General features: G+C 41.1%; 1 gene segment (V, D, J or C); it reads right to left on the reverse strand.

Moving 5' to 3' along the window:
• Positions 1 to 248: 248 nt before the first annotated feature.
• LOC107154539 lies at positions 249 to 2,378 on the reverse strand. The segment is given in 2 exon segments: positions 249 to 681; positions 2,150 to 2,378. Coding segments are annotated over 2 exon segments (582 nt in total).
• Between the last annotated feature and the right edge of the window lie 21,185 nt (positions 2,379 to 23,563).

Below are 23,563 nucleotides of genomic sequence, written 5' to 3' on the forward strand. Positions count from 1 at the left end.
ATCCATCTAGAAAGGAGGCAGGGAGTGGAGGACCCTGTTTTGCGGTGGGGGCAGAAATGGAGGAAAAGAGAACAGAGGGACAGATGACTGTTGCCTGGTGTTGCCTCTAAGAGACCATGAAACTCTCCCCCAGAGCTACTTTCCCAGTGTGTACTAAGATTCTTCCTTACCACCCTAAAACTTCTGGGGAGGATTGCATATGAAATATAAGATAGAGTAGAATTTCTGATTGACAATGGAACCTTTTATTGAGCATTTATTGGTTGCAGGGAAAGGGCTTGGGATGTTAAGGGTAGGAGGGGGGACCCCTCCCCAGAGTTTTTCAGTTCTAGGTCTCTGCATATGGGGTGAGGGTTGGAGACCAAGAACACTTTGCAAGAGACACATTCTTTTCTACAGTGCTCCCTTCATGTGTGACCTGGCAGGTGTATGTGCCACGAGATATCCACTGGTCAGGTGTCACAGTCAGGTAGCTGCTGGCCGTGTATTTGTTATTTCTCTGTTTGGAGGGCTGGGTGGTCTCCACACCCTGGGTGATGGTGGTGCCATTAGCTTTCCAGGCCACCATCACAGTGCCCGGGTAGAAGTCATTCATCAGACACACCAGTGTGGCTTTGTTGACCTGGAGCTCCTCAGAGGAGGGTGGGAACAGAGTGACCAAGGGAGCAGACTTGGGCTGGTCTGTATGAATAGAAGAGGGAGTATGAGTCACTAGAGGAGATTTTAAGTGTTGGGATCAACACACACACACACACACACACACTCACACTCCTAAAATCTCTATGACCATTCACAGTGTGGCCATCTTGTCCAACTGAGGACCCTCCTTCCCTCCACCTTTCCACTTGACACCTCTGAATATTCCTGGAAGTTCTTCCCAAGTTACCTCTCCCAGGTTACCTCTACCTGACCCAGTCCCTCCTCTTGCAGCCCCCAGGACAGACTGTGCTCCCTCCCCCTTGGTTTCTGGAGTCTGAGTTTGGAATCTAACCCTCAGCAACTAAGCCCTCATCCCAGTCCAGGGTCCCACCTCCATTTATTCTTCCAGTGTCCAGAGCCTCTGCTGTGAAGTGGGGGTCCCCATTCAGCCTAGAAGGATGGTCCTAATGTATGTGTGGAGGTCCCAAGCCTATGCCCACTACACGGGGATGGGTGGAGGGATGAAGCAGAGCCTATCCTCTGAGAAGACAGGAAGCTCCAGGCCAGTCCACTCAACTCTGCGGGCAAGTGTTGGTTCTAATCAGACAATCCCTGAGGGCTCCTCCAACACTAGTGTCTCCCCTGTCTCCACTGGCCTGATCACAAAGACCCTTCGTCTTGGTTATGTTCTTGGGGCAGACTATGAGATATAGCAGCCCTGCACTCACCCCAGCAGCCTCTGACAACTCCTAATTTTACCTGGAAGTCAGGTATCTCGAACACTCCCCCCATTCATTTCACCATCCCTCATTTAAATGTGCCCCTCAAGGAAGGTGGTAGGCTGACTCATGGACAAGTGAGACATAAGGCCCCAGAGGTAAAGGGTTTCAGGAACAAATGAGTGTCTGCCCTAATGGCCATACTGGGAAGGCCAGACTCTGATTCATCTGCCCCATCTCTAAGTCCATGTCTCCATGGCCCAGCAGAGGTCCAAAGAACTAGAGCCTAGAGTGAGTCAGACGCCTCTCCCTGCCCTCTGATGGTCTCTACTTGGGATGACCTCTTGAGTCCCACAGTCTGGGGTCACAGTCCCAGCCATATTTCTGGGCCTCCTATGTGGTCTCCTGGCCTGGATGAGATGAGCATCTGCCCTCAGTCCAGATGCTGGAGGCCCAAGAACTCTCTTTAAGGCCTGGTTTCCCTCACTAGACTTGGCCCCTAGCCTCCACTTGGCAAATACCCTAGAAGAAGGGAAAGAGCCCCATCCCTGACTAAACCCCCAGCCCAGGACCCTGGGCAGGCTGTATCTCACTGTTAGCATTCTGTTTGGGACCTTCCCGATGGTTACCCAAAGATCACCCACCACCTCCACACTCCATGAAAAAAGATAATGGATAAAACCTTAAGTCTGGGGAGGGCAGAGGGGGGAAAAATCCAAGAAAAAGATAATGAACAGTCCTAAAACAGCAAAGGGGTGGGAAGGTTGGGAAATGCTGTGAGAGTCACTTACCTAGGACAGTGAGTTGGGTTCCACCACCAAAGATGAACCACGGTGACTGAGGCTCAGACCAAAACCCATGGAACCAGCATCTGGGGCCTGCCCCCTGGGGGCCAGGCTGGAGTGGGAACCTGCTGGGAATGATGAGAATAGAGTGAGCTATGACCCCAGTGGAAGGCAGGTGGGCTATCAGCCAGCTCCCCAGAGGCCTGTCCCGTTGTCCCAAGCAAGTGTCATCCATGGCCTCAGAGTCACCCCACTTTTGCCCCCACCTCCCCCATCTCTGAGATGGTTGATGACGATTACAACATTGGGCACAGTAAGTACTCAGCAAGCCCCTGAGTGATGTGCCTTCTCGGGTGGGTGTGGAATGGCAAGGAGTACTGCACTGGGTCATCTTAGGGCCTCTGAGTCTCCTTTACACAAGTTTCCCATGGTCTATCTGGGCTAGCTTCCTCCCTGGACCCACAAGCACTGAGTCATTCTTGACTTAAGGTGCTCCTATGTGGAGACCCCTCGGCTTTCATTCCTATTCAAAGACGCAGCTCAGTCCCGTCACATTCCTGAGGCCTTCTCTGATCTTTCAGGGCACTTTTTCCCACCCATCTATCTAGTCATCTTTCTGAGCACAGACCCATATATCTTTACATCCATTGGTCCATCCATCTGTTTATCCATTCATCTATCCATCCATTCTTCAGCCCGTTTGCACCAGGCACTGTTTCACATGCTGAAGATGTGGCAGAATCCTCTTGGCTCTCAATCCCATCTCCCTCTGACACCTCTCAGGTTAACGCCTATAAGGCCCTCATCATTGTTAAATCCAAGGTCCCTTCCCCATCCCTGTTGTACTGGATATCTCTGAAGGATGCAGCACGAGGTCCTCCCTCTTTCCAAAATTGGTGCAATTACTCTGGAAAGCAGTATAGAGATTCTTCAGAAAATGTGGAATGAAACCACCATTTGAACCAGCTATCCCACTCCTCAGTATATACACAAAGGACTTAAAACCAGCATAATACTCTGACACATCCACATCAACGTTTATAGCAGCGCAATTCACAATAGCAAAACTATGGAAGCAACCTAGATGCCCTTCAACAGATGTTTGGATAAAGAAAATATTGTATATATACACAATGGAATATTACTCAGCCATAAAGAAGAATGAAATTGTGGCATTTGCTGGTAAATGGATGGCCCTGGAGACTATCATGCTAAGTGAAATAAGCCAATCCCAAAACACCAAAGCCAAATGTTCTCTCTGATACGCAGATGCTAACACACAATAAGAAGGAGGAGGAAAGAATAGAAGTTCATTGGATTAGACAAAGGGAATGAAGGGAAGGGAGGGGATATGGAAATAGAAAAGACAGTAGAATTAATCAGACATAACTTCCCTATGTTCATGTATGAACACATGACTAGTGAAATACCACATCATGTACAAGAATTGGATCCTAATTAGAATAAACCATTCTCCATGTATGTATAATATGTCAAAATATACTGTCATGTATATCTAAAATAATTTTTTTAAAAAAACTCTCTTCCTGGGGTATCTCCTCCTTCTCTGGCTTCCCTTTCTCCATGGACCATGCCTGAATTCTAGTCCCCAGACCCACCACTGCCATCCTCCATCATCTCACACTATGCAGTCCAACCACTGTCCATATGGTAAGCCTCAAGACGATCTCAGCTGAAAATCACCTTGGCTCCCCCTGAATTGCCTACTGACCGTCTTCAGCCAGAGGCCCAACAGGAAGCTCAAAATCATGTTTAAATGAGATTTACACCCTTCGTCTACCCAGCTCTCTTGCTGTCTTATCACAATGACCATAAACACTCTTGCTCCCCAGGCTGGAAAACTAGAGTCACTATAGATTCAGACCACAGTAAATCAGTTGTAATTAATGTAATTTTATTGTGGCCTCCCACAGTAAAATGACCTCTCTGTCCTTAGATGCTGCATCTAAACACCCTTTTTGAAGTTAAACTAAAGCTGAAATATTAAGAAAACTAAAATGACTCTTTGAGACTCCAAATCTACATGAAGATCTAGGTTTTGCCTTTGCTGATTTTAATCAGCAAATCAATTTCTTACAAAGATGCAGCATTGAGTTGGTACTAACTGGATGCATGCATCTCTATCAGGAGGTTGCATTTCCACCTTAGAGCTCATCCAGTAAGCAGTAGGAGGCAAATACACAACTTTTTGCTTAAAAATCCTTTTTTGTTTTAAGATTTTAAAAATATTATACAAGCAATGCAGAAGTGCATTTTAAAAGTTTATATTAGGTTGGCCAGGCATGATGGTACATGCCTGCTGGGGTAGGAGAATTGTGAATTCAATGCCAACCTCAGCAACTTAGCGAAGCCCTAAGCAACTTAGAAAGACCCTGCTTCAAAATAAGAAAATGTGGCTCAGTGGTTAAGTACCCTGGGTTCAATCCCTGGTACAAAAAAAAAATCAGTTAAAAAAAAAGTATTATATTAAGCTGGAGCACAAAGATCACAAGTTTAAGGCCAGCCTGGGCAATTTTGTGAGAGCTGGTCTTAAAACAGAAAACAAAGAAGGGCTGGGGATGTAGCTCAGTGGTAGGGTTCAGTCCCCAGTACCACAAAAAAAATGAAAAATAAAAGCTACAATATTTATCATTCCATCTCTCTCCTGCTTGTTACATTTCCTTTTTTAAAAAAATTGTGGTAAAACATATATAGCTTATAAGTTTCCACTTTCGCCATTTTTAACTGTCTAGTTCAGTGCATTGTTGTGGAACCATCACCACCACCCATCTCTAGAACTTTTTCATCTCCCTAAATAGAAATTCTGTACCCATTAAGTAATAACTTATCCCCCACCGCCTGCCACCTGTCCCTTGTGACCTCTACTGTACTTTCCATCTGTATGAATTTGCCTACTGTTTAAGTACCTCATTTGAGTGAAATTATATAGTCATTGTCCTTTTGAGTCTCCTTATTTCACTTAGCATAACATTAAGTTTCATTGGTGTCACAGAAATTTTTTTTGTCACAGAAAATTTTTGAAAATAGTTTTTAATTAAGCGAGACAAAAACATAATAAAATAATTAACAATTAAAACCTGTTAACATTAATCCAAAATCTATTTCCCAAAAACAAAAAGAAACGATTATTAAGCTATGACTAGAAGATATACTTGCTGCTAGGGATGGAACCCAGGGCCTTGCACGTGCTAGCAAGTGGTCAACCACTGAGCTACACCACCATGCAAGCAATAATCACTCTTGACTATGAAATATTACATGCATGCTCATTAAAGTCTGAAAACAAGCCATAACATCCTTTGTCACTTTCATTTATATCATTCTGGAGGTTCTAAACAATGCAATAAGATAAACTGGGAGTATCAATATTAGAAATAATATAAAAATGAAACGGGCATAGGTTCTACATGGTCCAGCTTGGCCATGGGAAAACTTGTGGACATAGCTCAGCAGTAGAGCCTCCTTGAGTTCAATCCCCAGAACTGGGGGAAAAATGGCAACTTTCTTTTCATAATCAATAATGAATTAGGTTGTGTAATGGGGTAAATTGCATTCTCAGTAGCAATAGAATAAAAAAACACCTAAGAATAGCTTAATAAGAAATATCCAAAACCACCAGGCATGGTGGTGTGTGCCTGTAGTCCCAGCTACTCAGGAGACAGGTGGGAGGATTCTGAAGCCCAAGGGTTGAAAACCAGCCAGGGAAACAGCAAAATTCCATCTCAAAAAAAAAAGAGAAGAGATCAAGAAGAAAGAGAAAGAGAGAAAGATGAAAGAAGGAAGAGAGAGAGGGAGGAAGGGAGATGGATGCAAAACCCACATGAATAAAACTATTTTTAAAATTTTAAAAAAGTACGCAAGAGATACAAGCCCTGTTACTAGACAGAAAGGACAAATACTATAAAGATTCTAATGATTTCTGAAGCCAGCCAATAAAAGTGATTTACTTATAATCACAATTCTTATTTTCAAAAATAATTACTTATAATCACAATTTTTATTTTCAAAAATAATTGGATTGATTTTAAAACCAAAACTGCCATGAGATGCCGTTTCATAGATTGTAGGATGGCTATGAATTTTTTAATGACAAGTATTTAAATGGATTTAGAGAGATTATAACTTTTTCACATTGCTAGTGAGAATGTAAAATGGTACAATCTCTATGAATATTATTTTGTTGGTTCCTCAAAAAGTTAAATACAAAGTCATCATATGACCCAGCAATTCTGCTGTTAGGCATATACACAAAAGAACTGAAAACAAGTATTAAAACAAAAACTTGTACACAAATGTTAATAAAAGCACAAATCTCAATAACCAAAAGTGGAAATTACTCCAAGGTCCATTGACTAATGAATGCATAAACAAAGTGTGATATAGCCATTTAATGGAACATTATTTGTTCATAAAAAAATGAAGTGTTGACACATACTACACATGGGTGAACCTTGAAAACATTATGCTAAGTTAAATAAGCCAGACTCAAAAGACCATATATTGTATGCTTCCTTCTATATGAAATATCCAGAATAGGTAAAACCATGGAGGCAGAAAGCAGATTAGTGGCTGTCAGGGGCAGTTTCTAATAAATACACCCAAAGCAAACCCTACTCCTAGGTATCTATGAAAACTTAGGTTTAAAAGCAAACTTGTATGCAAATATTTATGCCAACTTTATTTATCATTTCCCCAAATAGAAAACAATCTGAATATCCTTCAACTGGTGAATGGTTAAACAAATCGTGAAATATTCATACATGAAATATTACCTAGCAAAAAAGTAACAAAATATTGATAAAGGACAAATACTGTAAAGATTCAACATGGATGAATTGCAAAGGTGTTATACTGAGCACAGATCCAAAGGGTGCATAGTTGGAATCCTACTCAGAAAAAAAAGGAAAAAAAAAACCTGTGATACATCCGACCACCTGGATGCATATCCAGAAAATTAGACTAAGGAGGGGAAAACAAGTCAGTTCCAAAAGGATACATATTGCATGATTCCATTTATAGAACATGGATGGGGATATTGCTCTGAGGTAAAGCATGTGCTTAGGATATGTAAAGCATTGGGTTAAATTCCCAGTAAAACACACACAGAGACTATTTACAGAATACACACACACACACACACACTTTACAAAATGTATGATTCCACTGATACAATATTCTAGAAAAGGCAAAACCATAGGGTCAAAAAGAGACAACTCAATACCATGGTTATGGTATTTGACTACAAAGGGACAAAGCGAAATCGCAGGGACGGGTGTGATAGAAATATTCTGTATTTGATTGAAGTGGTGGATACATGAGTCTGTTGTTCTTTCTAAATTTATACTAATTTTTGCTATACCAAAAAGAATAAATTTTACTTTGTGTACATTAAAATAAAATAGGTAGTAGGACATATTGCAGTTTGTTTCGAAATCTTTATGTCATTACAGACCTCAAAAAAACATTATATTCAATAACTGTTTAGTATTCCCTACCATGGAAGTACCATAGTTTATTTTTGCCTCCCCTATCCTTTGACAATTTGTTTCCACTTTTTCCCCACGGACACATTTATAATATTTAATGGTAGTTTTAATTATTCCCTCAAGATACATTTATGGAATCTTTTCTTGATTAAAAGGAATACACATTTTATAAATCATAAAATTTTATAAATCATAGACAGTGCTATTGGTTCCAGAAATGCAGCCTCCCTCTGACAGTCCATGAGAAAGACCACTCCTTCCCAGTCAGGGTTCTAGTATTCTAGCTTTAAATTCACTCTCTAAGTCTAAAATTAAAGAAGCCTGTTGTACCTTCAAACTTCTACAATCAGGAAAGTAGCTGATGAAACTACTCAGCTGCAAATATGTGCTACCCTTCATATAAAAGGAAAAATAACTTTGAGGGTAGAACTATGTAAGTCCAGAGGCCAAAGCCTCAAGACCAGAGGTAGAGTTGCAAATCCTAGAAAACTATTACCAGTCTTTAAAATGTAATGAAATTTGCCTGACTGAATTTCTGATATTGTCTGATATTTGTGGCTTCTTTTTTTCCTCCCATTTTCTCTCCAACTTAACCCAGAATATATAAAACTGGTGTTCTGTGCCTGCCTGTCCCACCAATGTAATAAAGGTGTAAGATGGAGAAAGTGAGGGAAGGAGGGAAAGAGAGAAAGAAGAAAAACAAGAAAGACATTCACAGATGGAGAGGAATTTTGCCTTAAGATGTATCATATGCAGAGTATCATCCTCATATGATTAAAAAAATGAGATTTGAGACTTTTGAACTGATGACATTTAACTGAGATTTTGGACTGAGTTAATAGTATAATAGCATGAGACTTTTGGAAATTCCAGGATGGAGTTGTAACATGAGTGAAATGTGTTGGGATGGAATGAACACATTGAGCATGTGAAAAAATAAGTAAATCTCAGGGGATCAGGGGACTGACTGCTGTGAATAAAAAAAAATAATGGTCTTCTGAAAAATAAAAATTAGAAAATTCACTAATTTCATAGGAATCTTGGCAACTGGTCACTGCCTGGACCTGCGCCTCATCCCCTTTCCCAGGTGTAGGCTGTGGTCCCAACCCACTTCTCTGAACCCCTGCCACCACCCTGTCTCTGTCTTCTACCTTTGACTGGTTCCTGGAATTGGCTTCTCACCAGCCTCTCATCGTAAGTCAACATTTTCAAAATGTAAGTCCGACCCTGACCGCCCCCTGTTTAAATCCTTCCAACTCCTGCTCCTAGACTGCAAGACAAAGGCTGGGAGCTCAGGAACTTTGCAAGCCACAGCCCCTGCCCATGGGGAGCTCCCTCCTGCAGTTGGAGCCCATGTTCCACACTCTGCCCACTGCTGTTTTCGCATGGTGCTCCTATCACCAGCCAGAGCCCCTCCACCTGTGAGACCTGATTGGGCATCCACAACATAGAAAGAATAACCTCCTCCTTTATTGCCCCTGAACAAGACCATTGGTCTGTCCCCAAGACTAGTCAGGTCCCCTTGGCTCAGGCCCACCCTCTCTGTTTCCCCAGGTCTAACTCCCAGGAAATGTTTACAGATAAATCAGTAAGAGAACATTCTTGGAGAAGACTAAGCCAAGCCCTCACTCCCCTCACAGTATTATTTGCAGAATACTCCTTCTCTTGGACCATTTTGTTTAAAATACAGGACCTGCCAATATGGTCACGCACTTTCTTAACTGCCCATCAAGACATCAGGGGGTGAGGAGCAGTGGCACACAGCTATAATCACAGCTACTTGTGAGGCTGAAGTGAGAGGATCCTGAGTTCCAGGCCAGCCTGGGCAACTTAGCAAGACTCCCCTAGAAAGAAAGAGAGAGAGAGAGAGAGAGAGAGAGAGAGAGAGAAATGGGTAGTTCTTGCTTCTCCCTGTTGTATTTCCTTTACCTTCTGGATCTGACCTTTATCTATTAAATTCTGCCTGGGCACCACAAAATCCTCCCTGGAGTCTCCCGAATTCCAGATCCCCACCTTGCCCACCCATTTAAGTCTAGTCATGTTGCTTCCTTGTAAATATTCCCCAGGACTCTCCCAGATGAAGTGTGTGCTCCCAGGATAGGACCTCTGGGTCTGGGCCTGGCTTTCTGCCCAGCCTCCTCTCAGACTACCTTCATCCCAAGAGCCACCAGATGCAGCCCTGCCAACCACCAGGAGTTTCCTGAGAGTTCTACACCTGCAATACCCTTTCCCAGGTGGAATCCTCTACCTGTTTTCTATTCTAGGTCAGTCTCTGTCCTGCGGGCAACACACCTGTGACTATCATCTCTCTGGGTCTCCTCTCACTGTGAGTTGGGGTAAATCTTGTTCCTTCAGAAAACCAGCCCTGGCAGAGAACCTGACCCTGATTGGGACTGTTTGCTCAACAGTCCCTGCAGTTCGTTGAGTCCCTCACCCTGGCCATACCACAGGTGCTGACCCAACCTCCATGGTAGAACTCCTAATGTAGCAGAGAGCCAGCTCATCCAGTTGGAGCCTCTCACTATGACAACCCTACATCCTCTGGGCAGGTACTAGACTGCAAGGTCCTTGCCCAATTAGAATTCCTCACTTAGGTGAACTCATCAACTCCACCAGCTTATAGGAAGGAAACAGCAAAGAGCTGGATGAATCAAGCTCAGGTCTTGGGGTCTTTGCCCATGATCTGTGTGACCTTAGGTAGCTCACCCCACCTCTCACCTCTCTGACCTCTACCCTCATCTGTAAAAAGGGAATAACAGCAGATCCTGCCTTGAGGGCCACTGAGGGGGAGGTTCTTCCCCTTCAATGATTAGCACCCACTGGAGTGTACCAGTGGTGTTGTACCAGAGAGTGTCATAAATGGATCAGATACTCAGTATTTTGTCCACGGACTTTCCACCACAAACAGAGGGGAGGGGGCTCAGGTCATATCATAAATTGGGACATGCTGCGCCCCACACATAACCTACCCTGGGATTTTCCCTGGGAGGACTTGAGCTCCTGGAGAAAGGGACAGACATTTGCTGAGGGTCTGATTACCTGGGGACTATGTGGAAGGCATCACCTGCAACACCAGCTAGTGCTCTGGACTGCCACCTGCCACACACATTACCAGCACCTCCTTATCTGCCTTACTCAAAGGACTGGGAGGAAGCCAGTGAGCCACTTGCCTTGATGCATAATTTAAGGAGAGCCAGAAGACTGACAAGTCAAGATAAAAAGTATCTTAACACAACATTTAAAAGTAATAAGTATTACAAGCAGCCCTGGCAGAGAACCTGACCAGGATCCTGTCTCAGGCTGCTCCTTCCTTCCCACCCCTCTGGTCATTCATTCCTGTCCAGAACAATAGGGTCCCCCACAACACACGTGGCCCATTACCTGCCCCACAGTTTCTGCAGGCTGGAGGGGCTGCTTCCTGCTCGGGCTCTGAGGCCTGGATCCCTGCTCCATGGTGCTGCTGTTGGGGGCAGAAGATCCTGGGCACCTACAGCCAGGCCCAGAAGCAATAGCTGCAGAAGGGCCCTGCACTGCCTGGGGCCAAGGCATAGCCCCCCAGGGACAGTGTCCATCTGGCCTGTCCTGGGTTTCATCCGTCGTCAGGAACAAAGGCACTTCTGGCCCCAAGAGCTGTGTGGGTTTCCTGGAGAGGATGCCCCTGGTCCTCTTGCTGGCAGCGGCCACTCAAATGCACCCACACAGGTCTATGTAGTCAGTCCTTGCCCTGAAGGCTTTGGTCCCTGCCCCCAGCCTGTCCCCCTGAAGGGCCCATGGCCGTTAACTCTAAGGGTCTTTCCCGGAGAAACATCTGCTAACTGTTTTGCTGTGGTCAGGATTTGAGCTCAACTGCTTCCCATCACAGGGGCTGTCTTGGCCCCACCTCCAGGGCCCCAGGTGGGACAACTCTTGGCCCCTGTTCCCCAGTTGCCCAAGGACATCTTGGGTCTGTGGGGGATGTTCTTGTAGGCTCAAGGGGCTGTAGACAGTGGCTGAGTCCCTGCAGAACAAGATTCCCCAGAGAGCTTGAGTTCAAGGGATGGGGCAGGATTGGGATGCTTCTGACCAGCAGGGAGTAGGGGATATATGGTGAGAGAAGGGTCCCGAGGTTAAGAATACTTGCATTAGACTTGGAACTGCGAGAGAGAGAAGGGGGCTTTTCAATTCATTTTGCAATCCATTTTTGCATCTAGCACTAGGATTTACACACAGCAGGCGGGGCTTTCTAGGGGGTATGTGAATGAATGGACCAGTATTACTTACCAGCTTCCTAAGCCTCTTCCTCTGTGCCAAGGCTCCTGCATGGGAAGCTCATGCCCACTGGGGCTCCCTGGCTAGGGGAGTCACCAAGGGTCTACAGGTCAGGTCCCTTGTCAGTGGGGCTCCTGCTCTAAGGGAAAAGGTGTTTGAATGAGATTAGCATTTAAATTGGTGAATTTTGACTTTCCCAGCGAATCAACTCTTGGTGAAGTCAATGATTTCCATTGGCCTCCATCACCTCCTGGGCAAATGCAAACACCTTTTAACAAGGCTGTTCTATGTAGTTGCATTTGAACCTTTCAAAGTGTAGTCTGTAGGCTGGTAGCAACAATATCACCTGGAAGCCTATAAAGAATACCACATTTCAGCACCTTCCTAGACCTGCTGGATCTGAATCTACTTTTTTTTTTTTTTTTTTTTGGTACCAGAGATTGAACTCAGGGGCACTCGACCATTGATCCACATCCCCAGCCCTTTTTTGTATTTTATTTAGAGATAGGGTCTCACTGAGTTGCTTAGGGCCTCGCCATTACTGAGGCTGGCTTTGAACTCATGATCCTCCTGCTTCAGCCTCCTGAGCCACTGGGATTATGGGATTACAGGATTATCACCATGCCTGGCTTGAGCCTACATTTTGATATCTGGTGTAAAATGTTGGTGGTGGCAAAAGTTCTGGGACCTGGTCATATCAGACCCTGAGGGCCAGAGCCCACCTTGCTTCAGGTAAGAGGGCAGAGGGGAAGCCCTGAGAAATGTCATGAACCCCGGGAGATAAGCCCTGCTCAGAGCCACAAGGAGCCCTTTGACATGACAGGGTCACATTTGCACAAGACCTACACAAATGATAGTGCCTGAGAGCCCTGCCCAGCTGTGGGCAGGGACAGTGCTCTGAGATCTCTCCACTGAGACCTGGACCCCAATCCTGCTCTCCCACTTCACTTTTTGCACAAATGCAGCCACCCTCACCCTGCCCACAGGCTAGCCCTGTAGGACCCTGAGCTGGGCCTGCCTCAACCCCTGAGTCCAGCCCAGCCACAGCGCCAGGGGTGGCACCCTAGGGACTAGGCTCTTCACTCTCAAGTCCCATCTCCTCTCCCTCCTTACAGGCTTTGTGTCAGTGGTCCCAGGACAAATGGACACAATCACCTCTTCTTTTTTTTTTAATTTCTGCATATTTTTAGTGGTGCATTATAGTTGTACATAATGGTAGGATTTGTTGTTACATATTTGTACAATATAACTTAGCCAACATCATTCCCCAATACCTCTCCTTTCTCTCCTCTCCTTCTTTTGGTCCCTTTCCTCTATACTGATCTCCCTTCAATTTTCATGAGACCTCCTCCCACCTTTCTTTTCTTTTTCCTCTCTAGCTTCCACATATGAGAGAAAACACACAACCTTGACTTTCAGTTTGACTTATATTTCTTTTTTTTATTTGCTTTGATTAGTTACACATGACAGTACAGTGATCTTGACATATCATACTTTTGAATCAGATGGGGTATAATTTCTCTTGTTTTCTGAGTGTACAGGTTGCAGAATCACATTGGTCATGCAATCACGGTATACATACAGCAATACTAATGTGTATTTTATTCTGTTGACCTTCCTTTCCTCCCTTCCCCTCCCCTCCCCTCCCATCATTTCTCTCTACCCAATATAATGTGACACACTTCTTTTTTTTTTTCTCATATTGTCATACATGTATTCTGTATAACGATGAGGGTCTCCTTCCATCTTCCATGTAATTCCCCTTCTCCCTACCTTTCCCACCCTATTTAGTGATAATCTTCTTTTCAAGCTCTTCTTCCCTACCCCATTTTGAGTCACCCTCCTTATATCAGAGAAGACATTCGGCATTTGTTTTTTAAAATGGACAGAATGTAGAGACCATTGTGTTAAGAAATATAAGTCAAACTTCACTTAACATAATCTGCTCTAATGCCATCCATTTCCCTGCAAATGCCATGATCTTGTTGTTTTTTAGTGCTGAGTAATATTCCATTGTGTATATATGCCACATTTTTTTAAAGAGAGAGAGAGAGAATTTTTTAATCTTTTTTTTTTTTTAGTTTTTTTGGTGGACACAACATCTTTGTTTGTATGTGGTGCTGAGGATCAAACCCAGACTGCACGCATGCCAGGTGAGCGCGCTACCGCTTGAGCCACATCCCCAGCCCCATATATGCCACATTTTTTTATCCATTCATCCATTGAAGGTTATCTAGGTTGGTTCCACAGTCTAGCTATTGTGAATTGTGCTGCTACAATCATTGATGTGGCTGTGTCCCTGTAGTATGCTGTTTTTAGGTCTTTGGGGTACAGTCCGAGAAGAGGAATAGCTGGGTCAAATGGTGGTTCCATTCCCAGATTTCCAAGGAATCTTCATACTGCTTTCCAAATTGGCTGCACCAATTTGCAGTCCCACCAGCAACGTATGAGTGTACCTTTTTCCCCCGCATTCTTGCCAGCACTTGTTGTTTGACTTCATGATGTCACAACCTTGACTTTCAGTTTGACTTATATTTCTTAACACAATGGTCTCTACATTCTGTCCATTTTCCTGCAAATGCCATAATTTAATTTTTCTTTATGGCTGAATACAATTCCATTATGTACACATATACCACATTTTCTTTGTCCATTCATCTACTAATGGACGTAGGCTCATTCCATAGTTTGGCTATTGTGAATTGTGCTGCTATACACATGGATGTATGCGTGTATCACTGTAGTATGATGACTTTAATTCATTAGGATAAATACCAAGGAGTGGTATAGCTGGGTCATATGGTGGCTCCACTCCTAGATGTTTGAGGAACCTCCATACTGATTTCCATAGTGAGAGTACTAATTTACACTTCCTCTTTCTCCACATCCTCTCCAGCATTCATTATTATTTGTATTCTTGATGATGAAGACCATTCTGATGGGTGTGAGATGAAATCTCAGCGCAGTTCTTATTTGCATTTGCTAATGCTGTTGAATATTTTTTTCATATATTTGTTGGCAATTTGTATTTATTCTTTTGAGAAATGATTTATTCATTTTCCCATTTATTGGGTTATTTGATTTTTTTAATATAAAGTTTTCTGAGTTCTTTATATATTCTAGATATTAATCCTCTATTAGAATAGTAGCTAGCAAAAATTTTTTCTCCCATTCTGTAGCTTCTCCCTTCATGTTCCTAATTGTTTCCTTTGCCTTGCAGAATTTGATGCTGCCCAGTTTCTTAACTCTTGACATTACTTCCTGAGCTTTAGGAGTCCAATTGAGAAAGTCATTGTCTGTGCCCCAAAGCTGAACTGTTGACCTTACGTTTTCTTCTAGGGGTTGCATAGTTTCTGGTCTAATTCCTAGGTCTTTGATTCATTTTGAGTGGATTTTTATGCAGGGTGAGAGATTAGGGTCTAGTTTCCTTCTTCTACATAGAGATGATCGGTTCTCCCAGCACCGTGTGTTTAAAAGGCTGCCTTCTCCAGTGTGTGTGTTTGGCACCCTTGTCAAGGATCCAATGACAGATGTATAGCAGAGGGCAAGACTGATTATCTCCCACCCAATTACCTTCCCAGCAGAGGCTGGCTGAGGCCATGGAAGCAGCTCCATGCAGGACCCACAGTGACTCCAGTCAGAGGATCAGTGAGACCAGCACCCCCAGATGACCTCCTCCACTCTCTACCTCTTCCTGCCCTGCCAACACCACTGGGAAGAGAGGGACCCCCAACCCATGGCCTACCTGATGGTCCCTGATAGCAAATGACCATGGAAAAGGTGGGAAGAGATAAAATAATACCAGCACCAGGGGAGACTTTGAGTAGTCTGAGTTACATGTGCTAAATAAGACTGCCTCTTCCAATACATGGAGGCGAAGCAGAGCTCTCAGAAATTTCTATGTCAGAAGCCACTAAGCACAAGCACAGATACAGAGGCTCAGATGTGCAGACTCTTTTCCCTGATGCCTGCCTGCTATGGTTGGTATGTGTCTTGAGTGTATTCCGAAAGGTTCATGTGCTGGAAGCTTCCTCCCCAGTGTGAAGATTTTGACTGGTCGTGGAACTTTTTAAGAGATGGGGCCTAGTGTAGTGGGAGGTAATTAGGTCATTGGGGGCATCACCCTCAGAAGGGCTTGATCCTAGTGTTGTGAGCTAGTTCTCTCTAAAAAGTGTTCTTATAAAGTAAGGCCATCCCATGTACCTGGACCCTTTGCATGTGGTTGGTTCTCTTTTTCTCTACTATGCTGCAAAACAGCCAGGATGCTAATGCCATGCTATTTGGACCCTTCAGCCACTGGAATTGTGAGCCAAATAAACTTTTTTCTTCATAAAGTACCCAGCCTCGGGTGCTTAATTGTAGCAACAGAAAACAAATTAACACATTGCCCATGTTACACCCCAGGAGGTTCTCTCTCAGGTTCATATAGATAGTGACTTCAGAGCACAATCTCAATTTTAAAAATAAATTTTGAGCATTAAAAACAAAAGTAAAAACTTTATTTAAAAAAATAATAAATGACAGCGGAATGCATTACAATTCTTATTACACATATCAGCACAATTTTTCATATCTTTAGTTGTACATAAAGTATGTTGACACCAATTTGTGTCTTCATACATGTACTTTGGATAATGATGTCCATCACATTCTACCATCCTTGCTAATCCCCTGCCCCCTCCCTTTCCCTCCCACTCCTCTGCTCTATCTAAAGTTCGTCTATCCCTCCCATGCTCCCCCTCCTTCCCCACTATGAGTCAGCCTTCTTATATCAGAGAAAACATTTGGCATTTGTTTTGGGGGGATTGGCTAATTTCACTTAGCATTATCTTCTCCAACGCCATCCATTTACCTGCAAATGTCATGATTTTATTCTCTTTTATTGCTGAGTAAAATTCCATTGTGTATATGTGCCACATTTTTTTATCCATTCATCCACTGAAGGGCATCTAGGTTGGCTCCACAGTTTAGCTATTGTGAATTGTGCTGCTATAAACATTGATGTGGCTGTGTCCCTGTTGTATGCTGTTTTTAAGTCCTTTGGGTATAGACTGAGGAGAGGGATAGTTGGGGAAAATGGTGGTTCCATTCCCATATTTCCAAGGAATCTCCATACTACTTTCCATATTGGCTGCACCAATTTGCAGTCCCATCAGCAATGTATGAGTGTACCTTTTCCCCCACATCCTTGCCAACACTTATTGTTGTTTGTAATCATAATAGCTGCCATTCTGACTGGAGTGAGGTGAAATCTTAGAGTAGTTTTATTTGCATTTCTCTAATTGCTAGAGATGTTGAACATTTTTTATATATTTGTTGATTGATTATATATCCTCTTCTGAGAAGCGTCTGTTCAGGTTCTTGGCCCATTTGTTGATTGGGTGAGTTATTTGGGGGGGAGGTTGGTGCTTAGGAAAGTCAAAGTCTCTACAATGCCTTCCAAGCCCTCAACCTGCACCCAACCCTTTTCCTCCCCTGTGTACACTCACTGATCTTACTCTTTTTTTAAAAACTGATCTTATTCTTTATAGCAGCACAATTCACAATAGCTAAATTATGGAACCAACCTAGATGCCCTCCAGTAGAAGAATGAATAGGGGAACTTTGGTATATATACACAATGGAATATTACCCAGCATTAAAAGAGAATAAAATCATGGCATTTGCAAGTAAATGGATGAGGTTGGAGAATATAATGCTAAGTGAAGCAAGTCTATCTCAAAAAACCAAAGGCTGAATGTTTTCTTTGATATGAGGATGCTGACTCATAAGGGCGATTGGGGGGGGGTCTGGAAGGAATGGAGGAACTTTAGATAGGGCAAAGGGGAGGGAGGGGAAAGGAGGAGGCAGGGGGGCAGGATTGATGGTGGAATGAGTTAGACATCATTACCCTAAGTACATGTATGAAGACACGAATGGTGTGAAAATACTTTGTGTACAATCAGTAACTTGAGAAATTGTGCTCCATATGTGTAATTTGAAATGAATTGCATTCTGTAATCATTTATAACAATTAGAATACATAAATAATTCAATTTAAAAAATAACTATCCAGGATTGGGTTGTGGCTCAGTGGTAGAGTACTAACCTAGCATGTGTGGGGTGCTAGGTTCGATCCTCAGCACCACATAAAAATAAAATAAAGGTATTGTGTTGAACTATAACTAAAAACAAAATATTTTAAAAAATAAGCATCCTTTTCAAACAAAATGAAATGAAACTAGAAGGCAATAACAAAAGGAAAACAAAATTCAAAAATACAGAAATTAAATAACACATTCTTGAACACCATTGGGTCAAAGAAGAAGTTTTAAGTTAAATTAGAAACTACCTTGAAACAAAGGAAAATAAAATCACAAAATACCAAAACTTATGGGATGCAGAAAAATCAGTACTAAGAGGAAATAAGGGCAGTAAATATCTATATTGTTAAAAGAAAGATCTCAAATGAATAGACCAACATCATACATCAAATAACTAAAAAAAAGACAAACTAAGTCTAAAGTTAGCAGAAAGAAGAAAATAATAAAGATAAAAACATAATAATTTTTTTAAATTATTAAAGAAGAAGAATCAAATTATTTTGAGAAATTTCCCTATCCATTCATCTACTGGAGAGCATCTAGCTTGGTTCCATAATTTAGCTATTATGATTTGTGCTGCTATAAAGACTTAAAAACATCATACAGGGACACAGCCACATCAGTGTTTATAGCAGCACAGATGTCTATCACATTCCACCATCCTTATTATAATAACAAACACTTAGGTAGACTACCTACAAAAAGAAGAACCAAATTATTTTGAGAAATTTCCCTATCCTTTCATCTACTGGAGGACATCTAATTTGGTTCCATAATTTAGCTATTGTGAATTGTGCTGCTATAAATAGATCAGTTTTTAAAAAAGAGTAAGATCAGTGAGTGTACAGAGGGGAGAAAGAGGGTCAGGTGCAGGCTGAGGACTTGGAAGGCATTGTAAAGACTTTGACTTTCCTAAGCACCAAAAAAACAAATCACCCAATCAACATAAATTATTAGGAAAATCAACAAAACTAGAGTTGGATCTTTGAAGTGAAAAACAAAATTGACAAATACTTAGGTAGACTACCTTCAGAAAGAAGAATTATTTTGAGAAATTTAGAGAAAAATACTATGATTGATGCCACCAAAACAGAAAATCATAATAGAATATTATGAACAGTTATATGCCAAATGAGTGGACAATATGGAAGAATTGGATAAGTCCTAGAAATATATAACCTACCAAGACTAACTTAAAAAGAGATGAGCAGACTGAACAGATCAATGAAAAAAAATAAGGAGATTGAAAACTTCCCAAAAAGAAAAGCACAAAACCAAATGACTTCACAAGTGAATTCTACCAACTATAGAATAAGAATTCCTATCAATCTTTCTTAAATTTTTCTAAAAAGTATATCAGGTAATGCTTTCAAAATTTTGGTTTTGGTGCTTGGGATTGACCCAGAGCCTCACACATGCAGCATTACCCTGATATCAAAATCCAGAGAGACACCACTAGAAAAAAAAAAAAAGATAAATGCCTAAGGAAACTAATGCAAAAATCCTTAACAAAATAGTAGCAAATTTGACAGAATGTTAAGAGGATCATAAACCACGACCAAATGGGATTTATTTCCAGGATACAATATACACAAATCAAGCAATGTAATACACCATATAAACAGTATGAAGAATAAAAATCATCTGATAATCTCAACAGACACAACGCCCTTTTTTGATAAAAATTCAGGCAAAATTAGGTAAAGAAGGAATTTACTTCAACACAATGAAGGCCATATCTGAAAATCTTTAGCTGACATCATATTCAGTGATGAAAAATTGAAAGCTCTTTCCCCTAAGATCTGGAACAAGACAAGGATGCCTACTCTTGCCATTTCTATTCAACATCATACTGGAAGTCCTACTCAGAGCAATTAGTCATGAAAAACAAGTTGAAATTATCCAAATTAGAAAGGAAGAAATAAAGTATATAGGTTTTCAGATGACGGGATCTTCTATGTAGGAAACTCTAAACATTCCACAAAAAAATCCACTGGAACTAATAAATGAATTTAATAATACTGAAGGATACAAAATAAAATACAAAACTCAATTTTTGTTTCTATACTAATAATGTACAATCTGAAAATTCAGAAAATAATCCACTTACAAGAAGATTTAAAACAAAAAATGCTTAGAAATAAATGTAGCCAAATAAAAGAAAGGAATGTATTCTGAAAATCAAACAACATTGATGAAATAAATTATAGCAGACCCACGTGTTTGTGTTGCAAGCCAAGTGTTATGGATATGAGGTGTTCCCTGAGAGCTTATATATGAGACAATGCAGGAATGTTTAGAAATAAAATGATTAAACTATGAGAGCTGTAACCTAATTCATGGATTAACCCATAAAATGGATTAATTGTTTGAATGAATTAATGAGTTGTAACTGTAGGGAGGTAGGGCATGGCTGGAGGAAGCAGGTCACTGGGAGCATGCCCTTGGGGATTATATTATCCCTGACTCATTACTCTCAAGCTCTCTCTACCATGTCCTGAGCTGCTTTCCTCTGCCATGCTCTTCCACCATAATGTTCTGCTTCACCTTAGGTCCAAAGCAATGGAGTAAGCCACCATAGGCTGAACCACTCTGAAACCATGAACCAAAATAAATTCTTCCTCCTCTAAGTTGTTATTGTGGGATATAATGGTCACCATGATGCAAAGCTGACAAACAGGCCAATTGTTATTAGAAATGAAGCTACAAATTTTTCTAAAAATTTAGAAAATTTTATAGAATTTTATAATGTAAAATTTTATAATATGCTAATGTTGATTTCTTATTTTTTAAATTTTTAATAAATTTGGTGTATCCCAACTCTACGATGATTATAAAGTCTCCAGTAATTTGTAGTATTGGCCTAGGCCTTTACATTTACTCAGAACTCACTCACTGATTCACCCAGAATCTGCAAGCTCTGAGTGCCATATACAGGTGTACCTTGTATATCTTATTTTTACTGAAATCTTGCCTATATTTAGATACACAAATGCTGTTGTGTTACAATCACTTACAATGTACATTATAGTAATATTCTGTACAGGTTTACAGCCTAAGAACAGAGGCTATACTGTCTAGATGTGTTTATATATACTTTGATATTTGCATGCATGAAGATGGAATTGCCTAATGACAGATTCCTCAGAATGTGCCCATCATTGAGTAACATGTGAATATTTATCTCTCTGCTTAGTTAGACTTTCTACTTATGCTTTCTTTTCCAAGAGCCATCATTTGCTGCACAGAGCTTTTGAGAATACAATGATATTTAAATTGAAGTATTTAATATTAACATTTCATGGTATTGGGAATAGCACTGTTTTATGGATTTCAATTTCTACTTGTTCATTGCTAACTATAGAAACATAACTGGTTTTTCTTAAATATTTGTCTTGTATTCTATGACCTTTCTAAACTCACTTGCTAGTTCTTCCAATTGTGAATTTTTTCCCTTTCAGTTCTGAGTATTTATTTCATGAACTTTGAACTTTTTATTAGTTCACAGTTAGAATTGTTTTGTCTTCCTGGTGTACTGAGCCCTTTATCATTACGTAGTATCTCTTTACCCTTGATAATAATACTTTTTCTGAAGTCTTTGTAATTATAAGCACCTCAGATTTTTTTTTAGTATACCATTCATGTAGAATATCTTTTGGCTTAAGACAATGGTGAAAATAAAATGGCATCATAAAAATACAGGTGTTCCCCTCATGTACAGGATTCGGTTACCTGTGCAGTTATATGAATGTGAAAAAGTTAGACAGATCATTGTCTCTAGCCCTACCCAGTTTAAAAGTTCATGGTAAGATTTGACCCCACCTCCCTCAAATAAAAAAAAAATACAGGTGTTCCAAAACCCCTTCTAAGGGCATGCCTCCACTGACCTGAAACCTCCCACTAAGCCTTATCTCTTGAAGATTTCACCACCTCCCAATAGCACCATGGGGCTTTGAAGGACATTTCAGGTCCAAACTATAGCACTGTGTTTGAAGTTCAGATCCTATTTGGAAAAGACTTAAGGTTCTTGACTTGGTAGACCTTCACTGCTCACATGTTGTTGCAAGAGAGTCTTCACACTTCTGAAGCCCAGATTTTAGAGTCAAATGCTCTCCTGTACTCTAAAGAATTCTTACCCAATGTGTGTTTTGGGGCACATTATTGGACCATGATTATCCACAAATTCTTAACTGGCTATATCCATGTAATCATTGCTTATGCTGCATATAGAAAGTGTGGGGATTAAGGTTTTGAAAGAACTTTGTACTCTGTAGCTGAACTGTTACTATGTGCTAAGGTTGGAAAGATGCACACACCCCAACACACACATACACATTGTTCCCATTAGCCAGTTTCCTAGTGCAGTCCCAGGCTCTGATAAACTTTATTAAATGTAAATTAATACAATGTTGTTTAAATGTCAAGTATGGTTAGAATTGATGTTGGGGGGAGCAAACTAGACCACCTACATGTTTCACCTATAGAATAACAAAAAAACAAAATTGGTCATTGTCCTGGTTCCTGGCATAGAGTTCCTCAAATGCTTGGAATTTGCTAATGGGAGTATCTACACCTAAGTTTATGCTAATGAGATATCTTGTGGTAGAGCTCCTAGAGGGTGGTATAGCTAGCTGTTCATTAGAAAAACCAAGTGATTGGGAGGTGAGAACTTTCAGCCTCCTCCCCCTTCAAGAAGAAGAGGAAGGACTGGATATTGGATTATAAAAACTCTTGACTAATGTTGTTTTATCCTTGTAGAATGCTTATTTTAGATCTTTTGGATATATACCAAGGAGTGGGATAGCTGGGTCATATGGTATTTCCATTCCTAGTTTTTTGAGGAATCTCCATATTGCTTTCCAGAGTGGTTATACTAATTTTCAGTCCCTCCAATATGAGTGTGCCTTTTTCCCCACATCCTCACTGACTTTTTTATTACTTGTATTCTTGGTAACTGCTATTCTGACTAGAGTGAGATATCTCAGTGCAATTTTTATTTCCGTTTTCCTAATTGCTAGAAATGTTGAATATGTTTCCATATATTTTTGGCTGTATTTGTATTTCTTCTTTTAAGAAGTATTTCTTTAGTTTTTTCGCTCATTTATTCATTAGATATTTTTGGTTTTAAGTTTTTCAATTATTTATTCTATATATTACTTCTCTATCTGAGGAGTAGGTAGCAAAGATCTCCCATTCTAGGCTTTCTCTTCAAACTCTTGTTATATAAGCCAGACCTTTAAACCATTATCTTAAGTAAATCCTCCAGAAAGAAAACAGCCCTGCTCATGCCTTGATTTTAATCCCATGAGAGTAATTTCAGACCTCCAGAACTGTACAATAATATTTTTTTGTATTGTAAGTGGGTTGTTTCACACCCAAATTTGTGATAATTTGTTAGAACAGAAATAAGAAATGAATACAAGATGAATGGAATATAAACTCTTTGAGATCTTTTAAAAAGTGGCAGGGAATCCCATGAAAATAGAAGACAGATCAGTGGAGCATGGAAGGGGGGATTGAGTGGGATGGAGAAGGGATGGGAAAAGGGAGAAATGGTGGAATCAATCTGACCAAACTTTCCT

The sequence above is a fragment of the Marmota marmota genome, unplaced genomic scaffold (assembly GCF_001458135.2).
Source record: "Marmota marmota marmota unplaced genomic scaffold, marMar, whole genome shotgun sequence".
Taxonomy (NCBI): domain Eukaryota; kingdom Metazoa; phylum Chordata; class Mammalia; order Rodentia; family Sciuridae; genus Marmota; species Marmota marmota.